The sequence below is a fragment of the Globicephala melas genome, chromosome 17, assembly GCF_963455315.2.
Source record: "Globicephala melas chromosome 17, mGloMel1.2, whole genome shotgun sequence".
Taxonomy (NCBI): Eukaryota; Metazoa; Chordata; class Mammalia; order Artiodactyla; family Delphinidae; genus Globicephala; species Globicephala melas.
Window position 1 is genome coordinate 79,634,126 of NC_083330.1, and position 22,948 is coordinate 79,657,073.

A 22,948-nucleotide genomic window follows, 5' to 3' on the forward strand; every position below is an offset into this window, starting at 1 on the left:
CGATCCCGTTTCGTAACCCTGGGGTTGGGAGCTGAAGAGGCGTCCGCTGAGGAAAGCGAGGGTCTTAGGAAATCAGGACTTGCCTTGCACAGGCCGGTGGGCAAACGGGTAGAGGTCGAGTCAGCCCTGGGAGGGGATGTACATTTCTGGGAACAGCTGTGGTGCGGCCCTCCCCTGCTCCCACCCCAGCCGGCGGCCGGTTAAGGTCACTGCCCCATAGGGCCACCAGCCAGACCTTGCAAGGATATTCAGAACTTCACCGTGTTCCAGGAGAGCAAGGGCTCCTGTATCTTCTCAGTCCAGGGGTCCTCCTTACAAAGGTGCCGGCAGGCCAAGTTGAGTGAGGCCCCCAGGGCTGGTTCCAGCACATTGCCTTCCTTTGCTCAGGGAAACCAGTTGCTGCCCTGGGAGCCTTAGGAAGCTCACTGGAGGCCCTCTCAATCCGACTCAAGAATAGGCAGAGTCCATATTCCTGCTAAATCCCTAAGGTTTATTGGAGACCAAGCCTCTCTCTGGATCCACAACTATGGCCCGCCCAGAATCAGGCCCCGAAACATGCCCGGGACCCAGTCCCCCTCATTTTGGTCTAGGCATGTCCTCACACTGCGCTAGAGAAGGAGATAGTACCCAGACTCTGCCCCCTTACCAGTCACTCTGCAGCAAGCTGGCTTCGGTTGAAGGAGAGTCTCTCCCTAGAGGAGGAGGCCCTAGGAGCAGGACCATGAGGGGAAAGTGGTAGCCAGGGCAGAAGCCTCGCCTTGCTGTCCCCAACCATCACCCCCACTGCAGGCGCTGTGTGTGCAGGGCCCGGTGGTAGGCCCAGCTGCCTCCGGCCAGGGCCCAGCGACAGACGTCCTCCTTTGGCAGCAGCAGCAGTCTGTCCTCCTCCAGCCGGCTCAGGAGGCCTGCGGCGCCGAGCATCACCCCCCCCAACATTCCATAAGTGTTGGTCGTGAAAACAGCCACAATGAGGATGGTCACTGCGACCACCAGCACCACTGCCTGCCCAGCCACAGAGCGGCCCTCAGCACCAAGGTGCTCACCAGCCACTGCCAGGACCATGCCTCCTCCCAGGAGCAGGTTGGCGGAGGAGCAGTCCCCATTCACCCAGTGGAAATCGAAGGCCAGGAGGGGCAGGCCAATGACAGTGGCCACCCAGGCTCCAGCAAGACAGTCTTCATCTGTGCCCAGCCCTGGGGCCAGCATGGTGGCAGCAGCCAGGGCCTGGAGCAGGAAGCCAGCAGCGGCCCCTCGATTTGCCTGTCAACACAGGGAAGGGAGATGTGGGAAAAAGAGGCCAGGACCTCCCTTTAAACAGGGAAGGGTCTGAAGGTCTCACAGAAGTCGGGCCCCCACACTTACCTCCCACCACCCTCTAGGGATTTGGGGGTGGGCTATGCCCCTGACCGGCCCCAGTGTACTCACCTGGGCAGTGCTCAGGGCTGCATACAGAGACACTGATCCCAGCGCCAGGTGGGACAGGGCGGAGCTCCACTCGCGCCCTGGCCTGGGGGCCATGACACGTCGGGCGGTAGTGAGTCTGAGGGAACGGGAAAAGGATCCTCAACTTTGGAGAAGAACGTAGAAGCCGGCGACAGGGGGCCCTAAGGGTGTCTCTCCAGGATTCCCAGGTTCCAGAACCCCATTTCTAAATATTGTTATGGGCTCATCCGAAACTCACAGGAGCCCTGAGGCCACTGGACACAACCTTTGGGGAAGAAGAACCTAAATCCGCCGGGAAAAGACGGTGCGGGGCCTGGACTGGGTGGGCGTTAGCTCTGGCGTCCTGGAACCCAAGTCGGCGCAGGGCCTGGGGGAGAGGGGCGCAGGGCCCCACGCTCGGGGAGCCGCCGTCCTCGGAACCCGGCCCGGAAAGAGCGACGGCGCAGGCACTCAGAGACCGCTGAGCTGCGCGACGCCGGCGCAGCGGCGAGCGGAGGCCCACCGCGCCGCCCTCTGGCTGCCGCTCCGCCTCCCGCGCCGGGTGTGCGACGGCCCCGCGCCAACCAACGAGAGGAGCGGAGGCTAGAGCGGCCGGAGGGGGGGCGGGGCCGGGGCGTCGCGGGCGTGGAGGAGAGCTAGACTGGGTTGTAAGAGTGGGCGGGGCTAGGAGAAGGGGTCTCTGCTTGGTACTGGACGCACACGCCCGCTGGTTTGGGGGGAGGGAAGGGGCTCGAGGAAGGAGCCGTGAGGGGAGGGGCAGTGAGAGGTGGGGTTGGAGGAAGGGGCGGGTCGGAGTTGGAGGAAGGGGCGATGAGGGGAAGGGCCGAGGAAAGGGTGGCGAGAGGAGGGGTTTCTAGGGGAGGGGCTGAGGAAGGAGTGGTGAGGGAGGGGTCGGGGAGGGGGAGAGGGATTGGAGGAAGCTGCGGTGAGGAGCGGGGCATTGAGGGGAGGGGTTGGAAGAAGGGGCCGAGGAGGACGTAGGGCGGAGTTGGAGGAAGGGGCGGTAAGGAGAGGGGCTGAGGAGGGGGCGGGGCCGAGGAAGGGTATTGAGGGGAGGGGAGGGCGGCGCGGGGAGGGGTTGGAGGAAGGGGCCGAGAAGGAGGTGGAGGGGAGGGGTCGGAGGAAGGGGCGGGAGGGGAGGGTCGGAGAGGGGAGCGCTTGGTGGAAGCGGCGGTGAGGGGAGGGGCCGAGAAAGGGGCTTGAGGGGAGAAAAGGTTGGACACCTGCGGGCGGAAGGGTCTGAGTGGGTACAGCCGCGCAGGGGTCCTTCGCAGAGGACCGGTAGGGATTCTGGAAGAGGAGGTGCGGGGCCGTACCGAGGGGGCGGCCGCCAGAGCATGCGCACGGGCTCTGCAGCGGTCGGGCGCGGAGTTGGGGCGCGGGGACGCGGGGCGGCGCGAAGCGGGGCCCTCTGCCGCCCCGCGCTCTCATGTACGCCTTCTACTCGCTGCTCATCTACATCTTCTACAGCCTCTTTCGCAGGGATGGCGGGGCCGCGGCGGCCGCCGACCCTGGGAACCCCGCCCAGGTGAGCGGGGGCGGGCGCAGCTCGGCCGGCGACCCCCTTCCGGAGAACGGTTTTGCAGGCCGGCGCTGCGTAGGTCCCGGGGCGCTGACGCGGGGGAGGGGCCGTGCCGAGGACCCCGTCTCTGGTGTTGGAAGCTGAGAGCCCGGCTCCAGCCCCTCGGGCTCAGTTCTCGGAGGCAGGGAGCCCCACGGGCTGCCTGGCCTCGCCTCAGGGACTCCCCCCCGCTCCCTCCCTAGAGTGCCCGCGGCAAGCCCGGGGGTCGCCGCCGCCCCGACCAGCCCACCGCAGAGCTGTGGACCGAGCTGACCGGTCTGGTCGGTAGGTACTGTTGGTGCATCGGGAGTGCTGCGTCTCCCGGGGCAACGAGGGAGCGCCGCCGTCCGAGAGATGCAGGGGTGCCCGTGCCCTCATTGGGAGGGAGGGAGCTGGCAGGTGCCGGCTAGTGGCCTAGCATCCGACACGTGACCCAGCACGCCTACCCATCCCACTGCCTCGCAGGCTGCTCGGAGTCCGAGGATGGGCCGGGAGGGGCAGCGGAGGGCCGTCCGGCCGAGGTCTCACTGGAGGAGGCTCTCGTGCGTCTTGCGGAGTTCCTCTCAGTCCAGCTGGGGGCGGAAGAGAGCTTCGGGAATTCTGCCGACCTGAGCAAGGTAAGCAGAGTTGAGATTTCTACGGCAACCTGTTCTGTGTTCTCAGGCCTACCGATTTCCATCCATACGCCTGTATCCTCTCCACCCGGCCCCCATCCTTTTCCACTTGGATTTCTATTTCTTTCCCAGCCTGGTGATGTTCCCCCACTGTTGACGGTGACCGGTCAGCTCTTGGCCCTCCTGGCATGGATTCGGAGCCCCAGGGGGAGGCAGGTCCTGCCCCAGGCGACGCAGCCAGCCTCAGGGGTGCAGCCCCCCACTCCTGCTGGTGCGTAAGGAGTAGTGAGTTGAAGAGGGAGTTTGTCCAGGGAGTGACGCCCACCAGAACCCTAGCAGCCAGATGTGAGGTGTCCCTTCCTTCAGGCCAGAGAGCTCTTCTGTCCTGATTGGGTCCACCCCACCCCAGGATCCCCATCCCAAGAAGAAAGCCCTCCTGTTTCACCAAGGGGTGAGGCCCAGGGGCAGCAGCCTCCTCAGTTAGAGGAGGACCAGAGAGCTTGGCAGCGGCTGGGACAGCTTATCCTTGGACAGGTGAGGGGCCCAGGAGGCAGTGGGGGGTTGGGGGGGTCTGGAAGGGGACTGGAAGGAGGCGTTCCACCCGGTGCTCTTTCCTCCTTTCCAGCTGGAAGAGCTGAAGCAGCAGCTGGAACTGCAGGAGAAGGAGCTGGGCCAGCTGCGTGTGGGAGTGGTGAGGCTGCTGGGGTGGGGGCTGGACAAGGGGGACATGAGAGGGTCTCAGCCTCCAGGTGAGTTTTGAGGGCTTCCTTCTCTCCCAGGGGGCGACAGACTCGGAGAAAAGGGTTCAGCATCTGACTCTGGAAAACAAGGCCCTGAAACAGAGCCTGAGCCTTACTCGGGACCTCCTGCTGCACTGGGGCCCCGCCCCCCCCAACAGGGCCCCGCAGGTATCCTGCTCCTTAGCTGCCACTGTCCCTGCAGCCCGGGGCTCCTGCACCCTGGTCTCTAGCAACACCGCCTGGGCTTTCTCAGGACTTTGCGCTCACTGGAGCAGACGCAGGGAGCCCCCTCTGACCCTTCAGACCTGAGGCCCAGACTGTGGGTGGCAAATGCGTGGTGGCCCCTTCAGGGAGGCTGATGCCCGTGGGAGAATCCCCTCCTTCCAGTCCATGGTTTCTCCCAGCGACTGACTCCAGGAGAGCAGAGAGACGTGGGGACAGGAGTCCTGCCTGGATTGGGAGGCGGGTGTGTGACCAGCTTTGTGAGCCCCTGTCGACTTGACTTTCTCATCTGTAAAATGGCGCAGCTGGAGTGCCCCTCCCTGAGTTTCCTCCTGGCTCCACACTTCAGCTGCCCCACTCCCCTTGCAGGAACAGGAGGAGGCAGAGGCACTGCTGGAGCTCCGGGGCCGGCTTCAAGAGGCCCAGGACACCACAGAAGCTCTCCGAGTCCAGGTGGGCTCTGGGCCCAGGGGCTGGGAAGTCTGGGGCTCTGGGGAGGGGGTGTCTGAGGCAGAGCCTGGTAAGTGCCTGTTTCCTCAGTGACAGGGCTGGGGTTGGGTGGGGCAGCTAGGGGTGCAGGAGGTGCAGCTTCAGGGCCTTCGGGGGGCCCTCCGGCAGCTCCAGCAGGAGGCTGAGCAGAAGTGCAGGAGGGAGCTGCAGCAGATGCGCGGGCAGCTGGCAGGTAAGGGCTGGGCTCCGGAGCTCACGGGAAGGCTGTGGGGTCTGGGCTTCCCCTCACAACAGCCTTCCTGCCCCCAGGACTTCGTGCTCGCATGGCCAGCTTGCGTCAGGGCTGTGGGGATCTCCGAGGACTGGTCAGCACCTTTACCCAGAGCTGCCAGGGTTCGCTGAGCGAAGCCCGGGGCCAGGTCAGGACCACTCGCTCCCCTCCCTTGCACTTGTTCTCTGTGCAGCCTCGTCACTGGCCTCCCCTTGGGGAACCCCTGCTCTCCCTTCCTTTCCAGCCCCAGGGTCTTGTCTCGTCTACTGCAAATCTTAGGTTCTGGAACCAGAACAACTGTGTTCTGTGCAAACTGGGGTGACGGTGAATCCCTCACAGGATTGCCAGGAAGCCCACGGTCCTCCTCGGGTCCCTGAGCTCCATCCCAGGCCCACTGAATGACGCCCCAAGGGTCTGAAGCCACTGAAAGTTGTGGATCCCCACAGCTGGGGGCCACGTGGTGGATATTGCCCTCAGCACCCCATCCCTCGCTCTCTTCCCACTGCCTTCCCTTTCCTCACCTTTCTGTGCCCCCAGGTATCGTGGGCCCTGGGGGCACTGTCAGCGGGCGGGGCTGGGACTCAGCTCCTTGAGGCACAGCAGGGGCCCCCAACTGGATGCCCAGGGCGGCTGCTGGAGCTCAAGGGTATGGCAGGCTTGGGGAGAAAAGGGCTGGGGCAGCAGAGGTGGGGGACATGGGGGCTCTCCATGCTTCAGGATCTGGGAGGCAGCCCCCTGATCTGATCTCCACCCCAGGAAACATCCGTGTGCTCTGTCGGCTGAGGCCAGGGACACCCTCCAACTTGGTGAGCTTAGAGCCCGGCCCGGGTGGCACTGTCACCACCTGCTATCGAGGGCACCAGCGTCGCTTCCGCCTGGACTGGGTCTTCCCTCCACACGCCAGCCAGGAGGAGGTGATGCTCCACCCTTTCACCTGTGTCAGCTGTCACTCAGAGTTCCCTGGAGACCAGAGAAGGCTCCTGTCTGTCTGCCCTCCCAGGAGAGAGGGCGGCTGGACTCCAGCAGGGAAGGGGAGGGAGCCAGAGGGTCTGGGAGGCAGGACTGGTATGCTAGCTGGGCACCTACTTTCTTTCCAGGATTTCCGCTTTGCATCCCCCCACCAAACTCTGCAGGCTGGGGGGGACAGACTTTATGGCTTAAACAGGAAGATTAACATTTTCAAAAGTAACTTTGTGCCAGGAAACGAAGGAAAATGAACACGTTTGAGGTGATGGTTACTCAGGGGGCTGTGGAGCATGGCTGGGGTGCTGTTGTTGTTGTGAGGTCAGTACTGTGACCTCCCTCCCGCAGGCTTCACTGACTGCCCACTCCCCTGGCCCAGGGTCCAGAGATGGTCAGCTCTGAGGGTGGGTAGCTCTCCTTGTTTTGTTGGCAAGGGGAGTGGGGGGGCACAGGTGAGCTTCCAACCCCAGCCCCCCGCTGCCTCGTTTCCTGCACACTATCTTCACTGCACACCAACTTGCAACTAGAGCTCAGGAAACAAGGCTGAGAGCTGGGAGGGGGTGAGGCGAGGGGCAGAGCTATCAGAGACCCAGACCTGTGCTGGCCTCACGGGGACAGACTGTGATGAGAGTGCCTGGCAGGTACTCCCTTCCTCACTTTTTGGGGCACCGCAGCCGTTTTCCACCTACCTCTATTTACCCCCCATACCACCCCCACCCTGTCTTCAGCCTCCATCCCAACTGCAGCCCTGAACAGGGGCCCCTCGTCTACTGTCCTCTGGGTAGCCTTCCTAGACAGGGTCCTCCACTTCTGGCTGAAAGAGCCGAAGGGCTGTTACTGGGCTCCCTCACCTGTATTCCCCATCTCTGTCTGCAGTAGCGCCCCCGACGCTCCTTTCTAGTCATGGAATCCTAGCAACCTCACTGGCAATTCTGGATTCTGCCCTTGTAGCTGGCAACCAAAATTTCAAAGAGATCTGACAGCCCAGTGGTTACCCGCCACCTGGGCACAAAAGCTGGCCGACTGTGTCATTGCTCAAGAGGCTGCTGCTGGTGTCCAGTTGCCAAAGGACGCAAGTCCCAGCTCCATCTCCCCTTCACCTGCCTCTCTGCACCCTCCCAGGGCCCGACTTCCAGGATCCTGGTTGCCCACCAGCCTCCACACATGGGACCCTCTGGGTTCATCTTTCATGTGCCAAGTGCTGCACTAGTCCTCTTGGTCTGCATTCTCACTTAATCCTCACAACAGGTGCCCCTACAGCCCTCATCTCACAGAGGGCAAGATGAGTGACTTGCCTCCAGTCACACCCAGGGTTTGAACTTGGCCATCAAGCCCAGGGTCTGGGCTCTTGCCTGCTACACCCCCAAGCCTTCCAAGCAGTCAATCGTCAATCAATACTCTGCATCACCTGTTCCTGCTACCTGTCACGTCCCTTCCCTACTTTGCCTGGCAAATTCTGGCAAATGCCACCTTCTCCAGGGAGCCTCACCTGTCTGTTGGGAGATCCACTCTTCCACTGTGCTCCCCTAGAGCCAGCCTCCTTCCAGGGGAATCAAGTTTTGTTCACACCTTGCCCCAGGTCCTGGGGCTTAGGGCCCCTCCCAACCCCTCCTACTCCTAGGTCTTCAGGGAGCTGGAGTCGGCTGTGCTGTCCTGCCTCGGAGGCTACAGTGTCTGCATTTTCACCTACGGTCAGACAGGGACGGGAAAGACCTACAGCATGGAGGTGGGAAAGGGGGCAGTCTGGGTGGCTCCTGGGGCCAGTGGCTGGGATGTGAGCCCGATGAGGCACCCCACCCCCTCCCCAGGGCCCACCTGAGGACCCTGGCATAGCTCCTAGGGCGCTGCAGTCACTGTTCCGGGAGATGGGAACAGGGGGACAGCACCACGTGACCCTCAGCATGGTGGAGATCTACAACGAGGCTGTCAGGTCAGGGCCGCAAACGGTGCCTCCTCCCCGCCCGGGGGCCCCAACTTCTGGCTCCGCCCCTCAGAACCCCCAACAGAGCCTTCCCTCTTTTCGCCAGGGACCTCCTAGCCCCAGGGCCTCCCCAGCGCCTGGCAGTGAGGCAGGGCCCAGCAGGCGAAGGGGGGATCCAGGTGGCTGGCCTCACCCACTGGGACGTGCCCAATCTGGAGTCGTTGCACCAGGTGAGGGTGCCCCGTGGGGCCACGCAGCCCTCCAGGCCCCCGCCCTGTACTCCCACCTGGGCCGCGGACGCCGCAGCAGGCCAGCCCTGTCCTCCGTCCTCCAGATGCTGAACCTGGGGAGGAGCAACCGGGCCACCGCCGCCACAGCCATGAACCAGCACAGCTCTCGTTCGCACGCCCTGGTCACGCTGACGCTGCGCACGGCGTCCCCATCAAGCGGTCCCGGCACCGCAGGTACCTCGGCGTCTGAGTCCTGCGGGGGGCTTCGCTGCACCCGAGACCGGGCCTCCCTCCACGCCGGGCTCGCTCGCCCCTGCAGGCACGCTGCACCTAGTGGACCTGGCAGGGTCCGAGCGCGCCTGGAAGGCAGGGGCGGCCGGCACGTCGCATGAAGACCGGGACGGCGCTCAGCGTCTGCGGGAGGCTCGGACCATCAACCGCTCGCTGCTGGCGCTGGGAGGAGTGATGGCCGCGCTGCGGGCTCGCCGGCCACACGTGCCCTTCCGCGACTCGCAGCTCACGCGCCTGCTGCAGCCCGCACTGGGCCCTGGCGCCACCGCTGTGCTGCTGCTGCAGGTGGGACCAGGCGGCCGCGGCCCGCGGGAGGGTCGTTTGCATGCCAGGCGCCGCCCACCCGGGCCCGCCCACCAGCGCCGCTCCCCGCAGGTCTCCACGCGGCCCGAGGATCTCGGCGAGACCGTGTGCTCGCTCAAGTTCGCCGAGCGAGTGGGGCGAGTGGAGCTGGGGCCTGCTAGGCCCCGCAGGGCCCCGCGCTCCGGGACGCCCTCTTCCCTGAGCACCGACACACCACTCTCTGGGACCCCCTGCACCGCCACGCCCTCGCCCGGCAGCCCTCCAAGCCCCGGCCTGGACAGCGGCTCCAGCTCGGCCCTGGCACCGCCGGAGGACCTGCCTTCGTAGTCCTGCCCGAGGAGTCTGGGTCGCGTCTCTGCCGGCAGAGGCAGCGAAGTCCCTATTCCCCCCACGACCTCCTTGATCTCTGGGGGCCCGCTGCCCCCCAGACTCCCAGAGTCCACCCCTTTCTGTCCCGCCCCCAGAAGTGTTCCGCCTGGGGTAATGATCACACCACCGCCCCCCCCCCCCCCCCCCCGGCCCAGGCCCTTAGCTTATCACCATCTGCTGTTATCGCCGCGCACAGCAGGGGATCCCAGAGTCGCGGAGGCAGACCCTGGCCAAGTGGCCACCAGACTCACTACCCCATCACCAAAAATCAGACTTGCATTAAAATGTCGTTTGTTCCTTTACTCTTATCTTCCCCACTACCACCACCAAAACCAGGTAGGGTCTCCATTCTCCGTCCCCTCCCCCCAAAGGTGCTACCTCCTTGCCAGGCAACAGTGGGGGGGGGGGGGACAGGACTTAGGGATGGAGCGGCTGGGGTGGTCATCAGGTCTACCCTCCCCCAGCCCGGAGCCAGGGAGGGGAAGTGACAGATGGTGATGGATGGATGGATGGATAGACGGACAGAGGGCTGCAGAAGGTGGGACCAGGAAGGGGACAGGAAGGGCTACTTCAAGCACAGCCCTGTTCCTTCCAGCCTTGCCTCTCGGGGTAAGAGAGGCATGACTGACCGTCAGGGCTGCGGTGGTGCCCAGCTGGGCCACAGCTCTTCGGGAGTGTCCAATAAACACGCGATTCTCAGCACGGCTGGTACCTCGTGTATCGAGGCGGAGCCACACATCCCTTAGTTTCCCCTCAACAGGCCTCAGGGTGGCAGGAGAGGGTGGGAGAGGAAAGCAGCCCCTGCCCTGGGAGCCTCACAGGCTGTACCAGGAGAGTAGCCAGCCTGGGGTAGGGGCAGCCAGGTCTCGGGGGTGGCTAACCCACGCATCATAGATGCTTTTGTTGGGTGGCACCCCCTGGAAGAGGGCATCTAGATCCCAGAGCAGCCTTGGGGGGCCATGGGTTTCAGGGACCACCCCCCAATAGCCTGTGCTGGTTGAGGGGGGGCACCGGGGGCAGGAGGTGGGTGGCAGTGGGGCAAATGGCATCACCACGTTGGGAGTGTAAATGGGCAAGTAGGAGGTAGGTAGCTGCCCCCAAAGCGAGGCCCTGTGGCTTCCACCAGGGAGTCCCCCAGGGCCTGGGGTACCCTGCAGTAAGTGCAGGGGCCAGGCTCTGGGTTCAGGGGAGAGGGGCGAGGGCCTGCTGTTTCCCCCCTGGGAAGTCTCCCCTTCTGCTCTCAGGGACCCTGGGAGGGGGCAGACGGGCCACAGAGGCCTCTCAGAGGTGGGGACTGGAGTGGGTGCCTCTTCCTCTCCTATGCGAACTGAGCCTGACCGACTTGGGCTGCTCGGCGGCGCCCCCTCCCCGGAGTCCCCTAGCAGAGACTTTATGCTGAAGCCCTCGCGGGGCGGCGGCTGGGGACTGGGCGGCCGGTAGGGCCGGCCATGCAGCACATAGGGGCCCAGGTCCTTGGCGAAGGCTCCCCTGGCGCCCCTGCTCTGCCAGCGCCTGCACAGGGCCGTGTTCTGCAGCCGCAGCGCCTCGGCTGGGATCAGGCTCACGTCGACCGCCCAGAAGTTGCCCTTGGCCTGGGGCTTCGCGGGATCTTTGGGCACCTGGTGGAGGAGGGGGGCAGGCTTGGGTGGGGCTGTACGACCCCGGATACTCAGGATTTCCGCCCGCGTCCCGCCCCCAGGCTCCGACCCTCGCCCTGCCCCACCTTGCGGAAGCACCGGTTGGAGGAGAGGTTGTGGCGGATGGAGTCTTTCCAGCCCTCGTAATCGTCCCTGAAGAAGGGGAACACGGCCTGGACCTGACGGATGATCTGAAACCATCGGGCGGGCAGCGGGCGCCGTGAGCCGGGGCGCGTGGGTGGGGGGCCACGCTGCCCCTCCCCTCGCCTCTGCGTGGCCCCCCTCGCCGGGAAGGGGCCTGCCTGAGTGCTTTAGCTCTCTCCCTGGGTGCCCAGGCCAAGGACCGGCCCCACTGGCATGGCTGGGTAGGGCCAGGTCGGGGTGGAGGCCGGAGCCTGAGCCTCCGAGCAGGGGCCAGGTGGAGGACGCTTCCGGGGACAGGTCCGATCACGGAGTGTGAGGGAGAGCGGGCGGGGATCCTCTCACCTGGGCCAGCTTCAGCCTGCGGGAGGGTGCGGCCTGGATCACCAGGGCGATCATGGCCAAGTAGGTGTAGGGGGGCTTGTCATGCCGCAGGTATCTCTTCTTCCTCCTCTGGGGGTGCTGGGAGGGCGACTCCCCCCCGGGGAGCCCCAGGCGGGGGTTGCTGCAGGGCCCCATGCAGAGGAAGCAGGCAACGTGGGCAGGGGTCCGGCCGGGTGGTGGGCGCAGGGCACTGGGGCAGTGTGGTAGTGTGGTGAGGAAGAGCTGGGGCCTGAGGCCAGGCGGGGGCTGGCGGGCCAAGCCCTTTATCATTCGGATGGAAGGGGGAGGGGAGGGGAGGCCAAGGGAGGTAGAAATACGCGGTGGGGGAGGGGAGCGTGCAGAGGGCAGCCACAATTAGCAGGTTTCGGTTAATCTGGAAGGGAGGGGCAGGAAAGACTCCAGTGGGGGCTGCAGGCGGCCACCCCCCAGGCCTCATTCCTCACCGCTGGGCTGCCTTTGGCACCCCCCTAGAGCTGTAAGGAAAAGCCCTTGGAAGGGTCTTATGACCCACAGTTACTTTATCCCATCTAGATCCCAGGTTCACATTTAACAGATGGGGGAGTGATTGGTCCAAGAGGAGCCGCCAAGAAGGGGTGGGTCCTGCCCAGAGTTCAAGGCCAAGCAGCTAGCAGGACTTGGGTGGTGGTCTGGGAGGGCTTCCTAGAGGAAACCTCAGAAATAAAAGAAGGATACAGTTGACTCAAGGGATTTTCCCACAGGCTGCTGCATGGCCCCAGAAGGCTCCCCAGGCCCTGGAGGTCACTTTCCTTCCCTCCTTGGTGCTGGTCAACAGTGGGTCCTGGGAACTGACCATAACAATAGTCCCTCATTATGCCCTGTGCACCTCACTGGTCCTGGGTAAGCTGGACCCCCCTGGCTTGAGAGAACTTCCTGGAAGTATGTTTGCCTCTCTACTCTTCTGGTCCTCTGGGTCCAGATACTCTGGAGGTTGTCCCCTGAGGAGGACGCCACTTGGTCCTCTGGGGCACTCAGGCAGTGCCCCTGGGTGGGTGTGCATGGAAGGAGAGGCCTTATAGCTGTAGGTATTTACTGGCTACCACTTGGGGCCAGGCCTTGAGAACACAGCCCTGTGGGTCATGGTGCCTGCCCAGGGGAGCCTGCAAGAACCACTTGGCATCACCCTGGGCAGGAGTGAGGACAGGTGTGTTATGTCTGGGTACACAGGGCTTCCCAGGCAGCCCCAATGCCCTGTGGCTTAGGCGAGGAGGGAGATGCTCCCCAGGCAGGAGGGGGGTAGGCCTGAGTAGAGGAGGGGCACTCTGGGAGACAGAGTGGAGGCTGAGCCTGGGGAGGCCTGCAGGGCCAGCACCCTTTGGTCAGCCCTGGCCAGAGCTTCTGAGTGCTTTAGCAGGCACGGGGCCTGGCCCAAAGGTGCGATTCTGGAAAAATGCATTTGGCAGCTGCCCGGAGACATGGTCCTCCCGGGTCCCAGACCCTTCTGTCCCCTGACCTCCTCCCTGGCCATCTAGTCTGTGGCTCTCCCCCTCAAGTCAGTCAGGGCCTGTGCTCTGTACCCTGACCCAAAGCCTGGGTTCCCCCCGGTGAGGACTGGGCAAGTCTGCAAAGGGATTATCTGGCCCGGGACACCAGCAGTGGTGGGGTGTTGCTACTAGGACCCCAGACCCGAGCAAAGCCACAGAAGCACAGGGAGACTTTCTATCGCTTCACTCTTAAGATTTCGGCTTTTCTTGGGCGGCAGCAGCACCCCTTCCGAACACACACCAATTATACCCTTAGAGGGTGGAAAATCTGCAGCCTACAGTGGGTGCCCAGCTCTCACTGAGGTGCTGAGGGAAGGGGTGAGTGATGGGTGCAGTGGAGGAGGAAGCCTGGAGCTGAGATGGATGATGTATGTGGGGTACCACACGGCTCCCTCCACTATCTCAGACTCTTTCTTCAGACTTCACCTGGCTTCCTCTGGATCCCTATGTCACCTCCTCAACTCCTGTCTGTTTCCAGGGCTCTAGCTGAGGGGTCCTTGTGTCTCACCAGGCGACCTATGGCTTCCTAGCTCCACTCGGTCATTTGAGAGGTCTTTTTCTCCAACAGGTCTTAAGTCACCCCCTCTCCTCCACTGGTCCTCCTGTGCTTCCAGGATAAAGCCCAGCTCTTGGTTTGGCGTTCAAGGCTCCTCATGTCCTGACTGTTCATCACTGACCGCACGTACCACCCTACCGGGCCCCCGCCCTCCTAAACCACCACCTCAATTCTTCCCACCGGGTCCTTCCACCTCTGCGCATGCTCTTCTCTACACCAGTGATGCCCCTGCTTTGTCGAGTGAACTCTGACCCTTCCTTAAAAGCTCAGCGTAAATAGATGACCACCCTCCTGGGAACCTTTTGATTACTTGCCCTTCCCGCCCCAACCGGGCCCCACCGCGCCGAGGACGCCCCTACCACAGACGTTTGCACCGTGCGGTCAGCAACCTCCCTCTACTTGCTCCGCGCAAGCCCCGCCCCCGCGCGGCTCGGCCCCGCCCCCGCGGCTCGGCCCCGCCCCCGCGGCTCGGCCCCGCCCCCTGCTCCCACTGGCAGCCGCGGCTTCCGGCTCCGGGACCTGCGGGCCGGAAGTATCGCGTTGCCATGGCGAGGGCCGGGCGCGGGGCCCGCCCCCGCGGCGCCGGGAGGAGCGCTAGGCTGACGGACCCGCAGACGGGCTCCGATCGACTGCGCGGTGGCTGCTGGCGCGAGGCGGAAGGTCAGGCGCGGACTTCCGGGGCCTGCTGGCGGGAGGGGAGGCGCCGGAGGTGGGAGGGGGTGAGGGGAGACGGGGAGGCCCGGGTCCGGGCGGGAGGCTGTCCAGGCCCCGCTTGGGCGCAGGTGGGTGAGGCCCGGGCAGCCGGTGCTGAGGGTCAGGAAGGCTCCTGGAGTGGCAGGCTGTGAAGGCCACCGGTAGGCTGTTCACGTTTTAGCTAAATGTGGAGTTGTTTGCAGCCTTGCAACCTGTTGGTCAGGTAGGCAGCACTAAAGTTACCTCCATGTCAGCTGAGGAAATTAAGGCCTGCGGAGAAGTGACTTGCCAGGCTTCTTTTGGGCTTTGGAGTTAGGCCAGAGGAGAAACTGAAGCCTTTCTGGGGCAAGTTCCTTAAACTTCCAGGGGTTCAAGTGACCTCACTTGTGGGGGGGATCCTGGGCTCCAGCTCACAGATCGGTGTCCGGGCGGGAATACTAGCTGCTGTGTGGTAAGTGCCGGCCGTGCTGGTGCGGAGGCGCTCGGGCCTGGGAGGGAGTATCCACGCCGGGCTGGGGCCCCTCGCCGTCCTGGAGCAGAGGCTGAGGCGACTGTGGGATTAATTTCCGTGGGTGCGGAGACGGGAGGGGTGTACGGAGTCATTCCAGGTTTGGGGAAGCGGGAGAAAGGCTGGACCTCCCCAAACCTCTGGGCCTTCCTTTTCCTCCCGGTTCTTAGCTTGGGGGTGGAGGTGCAGGGGCACCACACTGCTCTTCTCAGTTCCTGCCTTTGCTCCCCCAGCTGCTCCCCACCAGGATTGGGGAGCTCTCCCTGGGAGAGGTGTAAAGGGCCTCTGTGCCCTGGCTGGGCCGCCTCATTCACTTCAGGGGCGGCAAGGGGAGCCCCAGGCTGGAGTGAGTTGCCTAAGGGGCTGGTGGTTGCCTGAAGGATCTTGTGCGGGGCTGGCGCTGGGGTCCTTGCCTGGTGGGTGTGTGGGGCTCTGAGCAGCCAGCTCCCGTACCCCGCCTCTCCTGCCCCATCAGCTCTTACTCAGAGCTGGAATGGGGCAGCGTCAGCAGGTCTGTCCTCCCTTCCTGTGGGCTCTCCACTGACCCTCTCCACTGGCCTCATCCCTTACCTACTTAGTCTGTGCCTGGACTCTGCCCTCCCCAGAAGGTTGCCTGGGCTGTCAGGCACCTAGCGAGGGGCCTCTCGTATCTATGGGCTCAGCGTTGGGGTCTGTGTTCTAGGGTTTTTGAATCTCTGCTGTCTATCAACAGTTTGCCTCCACTGTGTGCAGTTTTGGAACCTCAGTCTCGGATGAACCTCTGGTGACCCAGCACACCATCTGTGCCCCAAGAGTGCCCCACCCCAGTGCCTCTGCCATGGTCCGCCTGTTCACTAAAGCAGGATGTCTGGGTGGCAGTGTCTTCCCTCACCTCCAGCGCCCCAGAACTTCCTCCTCAGTACCCCGGATCCTGGCCCTCCTGTCCGTCCCTTCCACCATATAGCCTGCTCCTGTGGCTCCTCAGTTCCGTCCGGGATGGTAGCCTTTGCTCCTGGCTGCGCTCTTCTTGGCCGTGTCTCAGCTCCTCGACTTCACCCTTCTCACCTGAGCCAAAGTGAGGGGTCTGAAACGCAGATCTGATTCTTGTCCTCTCCTCCTGGAAATCCTTCCTCACAAACTGCAGAATGACATGCCTGTCTTTGCACACTAGCCCCCGTCCCCTGCCCAACTCCTGATCACCTTGCCATGTGTGTGTCCGACCACCACCCTCCTGAACTCCTGCAATAGTGGTGGAGGGGAGGGGAGGGAGTACACCTCCCCTGTCCCTTTCCAAGCTCTGTGGCCTTAGGAAAGGTCTTGTCAGCACATCAGATTGAGAAAAACGACAGAGAAGTGAAGGAAAGTCTAGTTCCACAGACACCCAGGGGAGAGGGTCCCGGGGAGGAGAGCTTGTGCTCCACTGCCAGCAGCCCTGTGTGGGCAATGTGGTGAGGCCCGACGGCGGACGGCGGGTTCTGGGCTGCTTCCTTCCTGGGCGGCTGTGACAAACACAGAGATTGCCAGGACTGCGCGAGACCTTGGTCATTCTTTGCTCTGACCGTTGCTGTTGTGTTGGTTTTGTGTGGCGTGCTTTGTAAGTCTCACCCCCACCCACCCCCTAGAACCTCCTCCCGTTTTGGAAGGAGGAGCGTGGTGTAGTTGCAGGTGAACCCCGGGAGCCTCCAGGACTCAGATGCAGCCCCTGCAGAACCCTCCCCACTGTCAGGGAGGTTGGAATGGCCCTCGCTGCGCTGGCAGGGCCCGCGGTGAGCATTGCCGTTGCCGACAGGCCTCCTGTGTTTCCTCCGGGCTGATCTCCGGGTGGGTGAGCAATGCACGTGTCACCATCGCTGGCTCTGCATCCCAGTGCTGAGCCCGACCCTGACGCAGCTGCACACACAGCTGAGTGGTGGTCCTTTCCATCCAGCCGGCTCAGTGCCAAGCTCACCGTCTCCTGTGTCCCCTTCTGTGCCGTCCCCCAGTGCCCGGAATGTATCTGCTCCTGTGGTTATGGGTGCTTCCTGCAAGTCAGGCACCGGGTTCAGGGAAGAAAACAGTAAATTGAGTCAAAAATGAAAACAGGGTGAAGAGACAGGAGTGACAAGGTAACCACAGAAGACCTCTGAGGAGCTGATATTTATATTGAGATCTGAGGGACTTCCCTGGTGGCCAGTATTTAAGAATCTGCCTGCCAAAGCAGAGGACACGGGTTTGACCCCTGGTCCGGTAGGATCCCACATGCCACGGAGCAACTAAGCCCATGCGCCACAACTACTGAGCCCGCGCGCCTGGAGCCCGTGCTCCGCAGCAAGAGAAGCCACCACAATGAAAAGCCCACGCACAGCAACAAAGAGTAGCCCCCGGCTCGACACAACTAGAGAAAAGCCCGCGCGTAGCAACAAAGACCCAATGCAGCCAAAAATAAAATAAATAAATAAATAAATTTAAAAAAATACACTTTAAATTGAGATCTGAGTTACAAGAAGGAAAGAGCTATTCTGAGATCTGGTGGAAGAACTTTCCAGACAGAAGGCACAGCTGATGCAAAGGAGGAGTGATGATGAGGATGGTAGATCAGGGGTCTGCAAAGCTTTTTTGTGGAGGGCCAGAGAGTAAGTATTTTAGGCTTTGCAGGCCATATGGTCCCTTTCGCAACTATTCTGCCCATTTGTGGAAAAGTAGCCACAGACAATACGTAAGTACATGTGCTCTGTTTCCACAAAACTTTATTGATAGACCCTGAAACTTGAATTTCATGTAATATTCATGTGTCACAAAATATTCTTTTTATTTTTTCCCCAATCATTAAAAAAGGTAAAAACCATTCTTAGCTTATGGGCCATACAAAAACAGCCAGTGGGCTGTAGTTTGCCAATTCCTGTGCTAGGCACCAAAAAATGCCTTTGTTGTCTAACTCATTGAATCCTCATAAGACCCTTAAAATGAAAGTACTGTTACTCCATTTACAGATGAGGAAACATTTAAAAGAGGTCAAGAAACTTGACAAATCCCCTAGCTGCTGCCACTTTAGACCCAGAGTCTGGTTCCAGAGCTCAGCTCCCAGCCTCTGTGGTACAGAGCCGAGGTTTCTGAGGTGCAGGAAGCGGTCTGGTGCTGAGTGGGAAGTGGAGAGAGGTGTGGGAGGGGACAGCAAGGCCAGGAGGGGCCAGACCACTCAGGGTTAGAGGCCAGGAGAAAACTTAGGTTGTATAGTTTTTTTTTGTTACATCAAAGTTTACTGAGGTATAGTTTACCTACAATAAAAGGCACCTATATAAAATAATTTGGTGGGTTTTGATAGATGTATACATCCTTGTAAAAGCCACCATAATCCAGATGTAGAGCATTTCCATCATCCCCATTCCCTTCCCCAGGCAATCACTGATCTGCTTTTTGGGTTTTTTTGGTTGTCGTTGTTGTTTTTATAAATTTGTCTATTTTATTTATTTACTTTTGGCTGCGTTGCTGCACACGGGCTGCTTCTAGTTGCAGCGAGCGGGGGCTGCTCTTTGTTGCAGTGCGCGGGCTTCTCATTGCGGTGGCTTCTCTTGCTGCGGAGCACGGGCTTCAGTAGTTGTGGCTCACGGGCTCAGTATTTGTGGCTCGCGGGCTCTAGAGTGCAGGCTCAGTAGTTGTGGCGCACGGGCTTTGTTGCTCCGCGGCATGTGGGATCTTCCCAGAGCAGGGCTCGAACCTGTGTCCCCTGCGTTGGCAGGCGGATTCTTAACCACTGCGCCACCAGGGAAGTCCCTACTTTTTGTTTTTATAGATTCACTGTCCCTTTTTTTTTTTTTAAGAATTTCACATGAATGGAAGCGTACAGAATGAACACTTTTGTGCCTAACTTCTTTGTCCAGACAGAGCGTTTTGGAAATTCACATGGCTGCATGTATGTGTGGTCCGTTCCGTCTTTGTTGCCGAATGTCTGGTACCCACCGCATAGATACACCACCGTTTACTCTCTGTGCACACACCTGTTGATGGACATTTTGATTCTTTCCAGTTTTGGGCTGTTATGAATAAAACTGCTGTGAATACTCGTGTCTACAAGTCTTTGTGTGGACATATACTTTCTTTCTCTTGGGTTGAGTTGATAGGAATGATGGTTGAAATGCGTATTTGTGTTTAACTCTATAAAAAAGTACCAAACTACTTTCCAAAATGGTTGTATCATTTTACATTCCCAGTTCCATATCCTCTCGTCATTCTTTTAAAGTTTAGCCATTCTTGCGAGTGTTGGTAGCTCGTTGTGCCTTTAATTGGCATTTCCTTAATGATGAATGGTGTTGCACATCTTTTCATGTCCTTATTTTATTGGCTATTTGTGTATCTTCTTTTGTGATGTGTCTAAATCTTTTACCCGTAAAAAATGGGTTGTTTGTCTCATCAAGCTTTAAGAATTCCTTGTATATTTAGGATGCAAGTCCTTTGCCAGATACATGTATTGCAAAAATGTTCTCAGTCTGTGGCTTGACTTTTCATTTTCTTTCTTTCCTTACTTCTGTCCTTCTCCCTTTCTTTCTCTCTCTCTTTCCCTTTCTCTCTCTCTTTCTTTAATTTGGCTGTGCTGGGTCTTAGTTGCAGCACGCGAACTCTTAGTCGCTGCATGTGGGATTTAGTTCTCTGACCAGGGATCGAACCCACGCCCCCTGCATTGGGAGCACGGAGTCCTAGCCACTGGACCACCAGGGAAGTCCTGACGTTTAATTTTGTTACCAGGGTCTTGAACAGCAGATACTTTTAATTTTGATGAAGTTCAGTTTGTCATTTTCTTCCCTTTATGGTTTATGCTTTCTCTTATGGTCAAGAGGTCAAGGATCATTGTTTTCCGTGGATATCCAGTCATTCCAACACCATTTTTGAAGACCATTCTCTCCCCATTGTATTACCTTAACAGCCTTGTTGAAAATCAATTGACAGTATATGTTTGGGTGTATTTCTGGATTCCCTATTTTATATTCATTGATCTTATTGCTAATATCCCACATATTTGATTATTGTAGCTTTATAATAAGCCTTGAGGTTAAGTAGTGTTAATTTTCCAACTTGGTTTTTCTTTTTCAAATCATTTTGGCTCTTCAAGATATTATGTAGTCCTATATAAATTTGAGAATTTCTACAAAAGGGCTTACTGGCATTTTGATTGGGATTGTATTGAAGCTACAGATCTATTTATGTAGGTCTCTGTTTTTTTGTTTGTTTGTTTTTGTTTGTTTGTTTGTTTTTGCGGTAGGGGGCCTCTCACTGTTGTGGCCTCTCCCGTTGCGGAGCACAGGCTCCGGACACGCAGGCTCAGCGGCCATGGCTCACAGGCCCAGCCGCTCCGTGGCATGTGGGATCTTCCCGGACCGGGGCACGAACCCGTGTCCCCTGCATTGTCAGGCGGATTCTTAACCACTGCATCACCAGGGAAGTCCCCTATGTTAATTTTTTAAATGTTAAACCAATCTTTCATTCTTGGAATAAACCACAGTTGGTCAAGATGTATTATCCTTCTTATATATTCCTGGATTCAATTTAGTAATGTTTTTTAAAGAATTTTTGCAACTATTCATGAAGAAATCAGTCTGTGGTATTCTTAAATTGTTGTGTCTTTGGCTTTGGAGTCAGGGTAATACTGGCTTTATAAAACAAGTTGGGATGTGTTTCTTCCTCTTCTATTTTTAGAAAGCATTTTTGTAGGTTCTGTATTATATCTTCTTTAAATGTTTGTTATAATCTGCTAGTAAAGCCATCTGGGCTTGGAGTTTCTTTGTGGGAAAGTTTTTAACTGGAAATTTAATTCCTTTGATAGATATAGGGCTGTTCAGGTTTTCTGTTTCTTCTTGAGCCCATTTTGATAATTTGTTTCATTCCGGTAATTTGCCCATTTATCTTAAGTCAAGCATGGCAATTTTTCTCTATAAAGGGCCAAATAGTAAATGTTTTAGGCTTTTCAGGCCATATGGTCTCTGTTGTGGTTACTCATCTCTTACTGTACCATGAAACAGCCATAGACAATACATGAACAAATGAGCATGGTTGTATTCTAATAAAACTTTATTTACAAAAACAGATGGTAGCCGATTCAGTCCATAGGCTGTAGTTTGTCGACTGCTGACTTAAGTTGTTAAGTTTATTATCATAAATTGTTCAGAACATTCTCATTTTTATCCTTTTAGTTGTCTGTAGGATCTATAGTGATATCCCCTTTTTCTTTCATGCTATTGGTAATTTTTGTCTTCTTTTCTTGATCAGTTCAGCAAGAGTTTTATTGATTTTATCAACATTTTCAAAGGAACAACTTTTAGTTTCAATATTTTTCTCTTTTTGTCTATTTTATATTTCATTAGTTTTTGTTCTTATTATTTCTTTTTACTTACTTTGGGCTGAATTTTCTTCTCTTTTTCTAGCTTCTTATTAAGTTGGAAGCTTTGGTCATTGATTAAGTTGGAAGCTTTGGTCATTGAAAGAAATAACCTTTCTTGTTATTTAAGCATTCAAAGGTAGAAATTTCCTTCTAAAACCTGCTTTAAGTGCATCTCACATATTTGATAGGTTTTCATTTTCATTCAGTTCAAAATATGTCCTACTTTCCATCTTGATTCCTTCCTTAGCCTGTAGGTTATTTAGAAGTATGCTTTAAAGTTTCCAAATATTTGGGAATTTTTCCAGATATCTTTTTTTATTGAGTTCTAGTTTAATTCTAATGTGGTCGGTGAACTTTCTCTGTATGCTTTCATTCCTTGTAAACTTATTGAATCTTATATTAAGTTCCAGCATATGGTCTGTCTTCCTAATTTTTTTTTAGGGTTAAATACATTTACAGTGTTGCGCAACTATCATCACTCTCAATTTCCAGAACTTTTTTTTTTTTTTTTTTGCGGTACGCAGGCCTCTCACTGTTGTGGCCTCTCCCGTTGCAGAGCACAGGCTCTGGACGCACAGGCCCAGCGGCCATGGCTCACGGGCCCAGCCGCTCCGCGGCATGCGGGATCTTCCCGGACCGGGGCACGAACCCGTGTCCCCTGCATCGGCAGGCGGACTCTCAACCACTGCGCCACCAGGGAAGCCCTTCCAGAACTTTTTACTTACCTGAAGCAGAAAATCTGTCCATTAAACAGTACTTCCTTACTCCCCCTCCCCCCAGCCCCAGGCAACCACCATTCTTCTTTCTATCTCTGAATTTACCTATTATATAAAGGGAAATCATACAATATATGTCCTTTTGTCTGATGCATTTGTAACATGTATCAGAATTTCATTCCTTTGCATGGCTGAATATTCCATTGTATGTATATACCACATTTTGTTTATTTCTTCATCTGTCGATGGGCGTTCGAGCTTCTGCTTTTTAGCTATGGTGAATGATGCTGCTGTGAACTTTGGTGTGCCCGTAGCTGAGGCCCAGATTTCAGTTCTTTTGCTTGTATACCCAGAAGTGGAATATGCCTTTGCTCTCACACTGCATGGTCAGCAGGGTCACGTTCTCTTCTGTCCCCTAGTTCACTGTCCTGTGGTGCAGAAGTTGGAGACGATGTCAGTCTTTCTGTCTTCAGAGCCAGGCATTGTGCACAAACTATGTCTCCTCATCTGTGGGCCTGTTGTCCCAACTCCTGCACCCCTAGAGTGTTTTCACCGTGTTTCGTGTTACCAGTCTCCTGGTGTGTTTCTGGCCTCAGGTCATGCCCGGACACCTCCCCCACGCAGCGCCCCTCTCTCTGCTCTGGGGCTGCTACCTTCTTCCCTGTGACCTCAGGAATGTGTAAACTGATCATGAGCTCTCTTCTGGATGCCCCTCTAGTTCTCCTGCTAGGTGTGTGGAGGTCGCAGTGTGGTCATCTGGACCCCACACATGTCTTCTTCTAAAGCTTTGTGGCCTCAGTGCCCCTCCCCCCCCCGTAACTCTCCAGCCCCATGCTTCTGGCAGCATCCTGCCCAGCCCCAGGCCCAGCATCATTGTGTGTGATGTGTGTGTGGGTGACTGAGGTTCGAAGCAGAGCAAACCCAGGGTCACAATGCTGTCCCCTCCAGAGCCCACTTTTGTTATTTTGGTTTTAACACTGCTGTACTTGACAGACCTTCATTTCCAAATCTACACGGTGAGGTCCTGGCCCATCAGAGTCATGAAGCCAAAGAGGCTGCGTGCAGCACCGCAGCAGCCGGGATCAAGCCTGTGGCCTGGCCTTTA

The 22,948-nt window shown here is 58.1% G+C and overlaps 4 protein-coding genes across 14 annotated transcripts in view; 2 read left to right on the top strand and 2 right to left on the bottom strand.

Moving 5' to 3' along the window:
* Positions 1-281: 281 nt before the first annotated feature.
* TMEM276 (transmembrane protein 276) lies at positions 282-1,972 on the bottom strand. 2 transcript variants are annotated; one of them, XM_060287033.2, is made up of 3 exons: positions 1,709-1,972; positions 1,426-1,540; positions 282-1,260 (listed from the first exon to the last, which is right to left on the bottom strand). In XM_060287033.2, the coding sequence occupies exons 2-3, from the start codon at positions 1,516-1,518 to the stop codon at positions 775-777; spliced, it is 579 nt and encodes a 192-aa protein (XP_060143016.1). In that variant the 5' UTR covers positions 1,519-1,540; positions 1,709-1,972; the 3' UTR covers positions 282-774. The 2 variants fall into 2 exon arrangements, with proteins under 2 accessions (XP_060143016.1, XP_030732115.1); XM_030876255.3 differs by having other exon boundaries at positions 283-1,260; positions 1,682-1,972.
* Positions 1,973-2,621: 649 nt separating this feature from the next.
* Positions 2,622-9,680, top strand: KIFC2 (kinesin family member C2). 3 transcript variants are annotated; one of them, XM_060287212.1, is made up of 18 exons: positions 2,623-2,971; positions 3,208-3,289; positions 3,470-3,621; positions 3,751-3,889; positions 4,028-4,152; positions 4,244-4,309; positions 4,398-4,526; positions 4,950-5,033; positions 5,148-5,262; positions 5,340-5,449; positions 5,839-5,947; positions 6,058-6,215; positions 7,886-7,990; positions 8,073-8,194; positions 8,292-8,415; positions 8,520-8,649; positions 8,735-8,991; positions 9,082-9,680. In XM_060287212.1, the coding sequence occupies exons 1-18, from the start codon at positions 2,873-2,875 to the stop codon at positions 9,334-9,336; spliced, it is 2,361 nt and encodes a 786-aa protein (XP_060143195.1). In that variant the 5' UTR covers positions 2,623-2,872; the 3' UTR covers positions 9,337-9,680. The 3 variants fall into 3 exon arrangements, with proteins under 3 accessions (XP_030731920.1, XP_060143195.1, XP_060143196.1); XM_060287213.1 differs by having other exon boundaries at positions 5,199-5,262; XM_030876060.2 differs by having other exon boundaries at positions 2,622-2,971; positions 8,735-9,680.
* A 1-nt stretch (position 9,681) lies between these two features.
* On the bottom strand, positions 9,682-11,701 carry FOXH1 (forkhead box H1). Its single transcript, XM_030876270.2, has 3 exons — positions 11,502-11,701; positions 11,102-11,206; positions 9,682-10,997 (listed from the first exon to the last, which is right to left on the bottom strand). Exons 1-3 carry the CDS (start codon positions 11,673-11,675, stop codon positions 10,194-10,196), a joined length of 1,083 nt encoding a protein of 360 aa, XP_030732130.1. The 5' UTR covers positions 11,676-11,701; the 3' UTR covers positions 9,682-10,193.
* A 2,406-nt stretch (positions 11,702-14,107) lies between these two features.
* Positions 14,108-22,948, top strand: part of PPP1R16A (protein phosphatase 1 regulatory subunit 16A) — a 28,997-nt gene continuing 20,156 nt past the window's right edge. For 4 of the 8 annotated variants that reach the window (XM_030876110.3, XM_060287580.2, XM_060287581.2 and 1 more), the window contains exon 1: positions 14,108-14,258. The gene's annotated coding sequence lies outside the window, so the exon portion shown is untranslated. The other 4 variants (XM_060287578.2, XM_030876111.3, XM_060287579.2 and 1 more) reach the window with 4 other exon arrangements.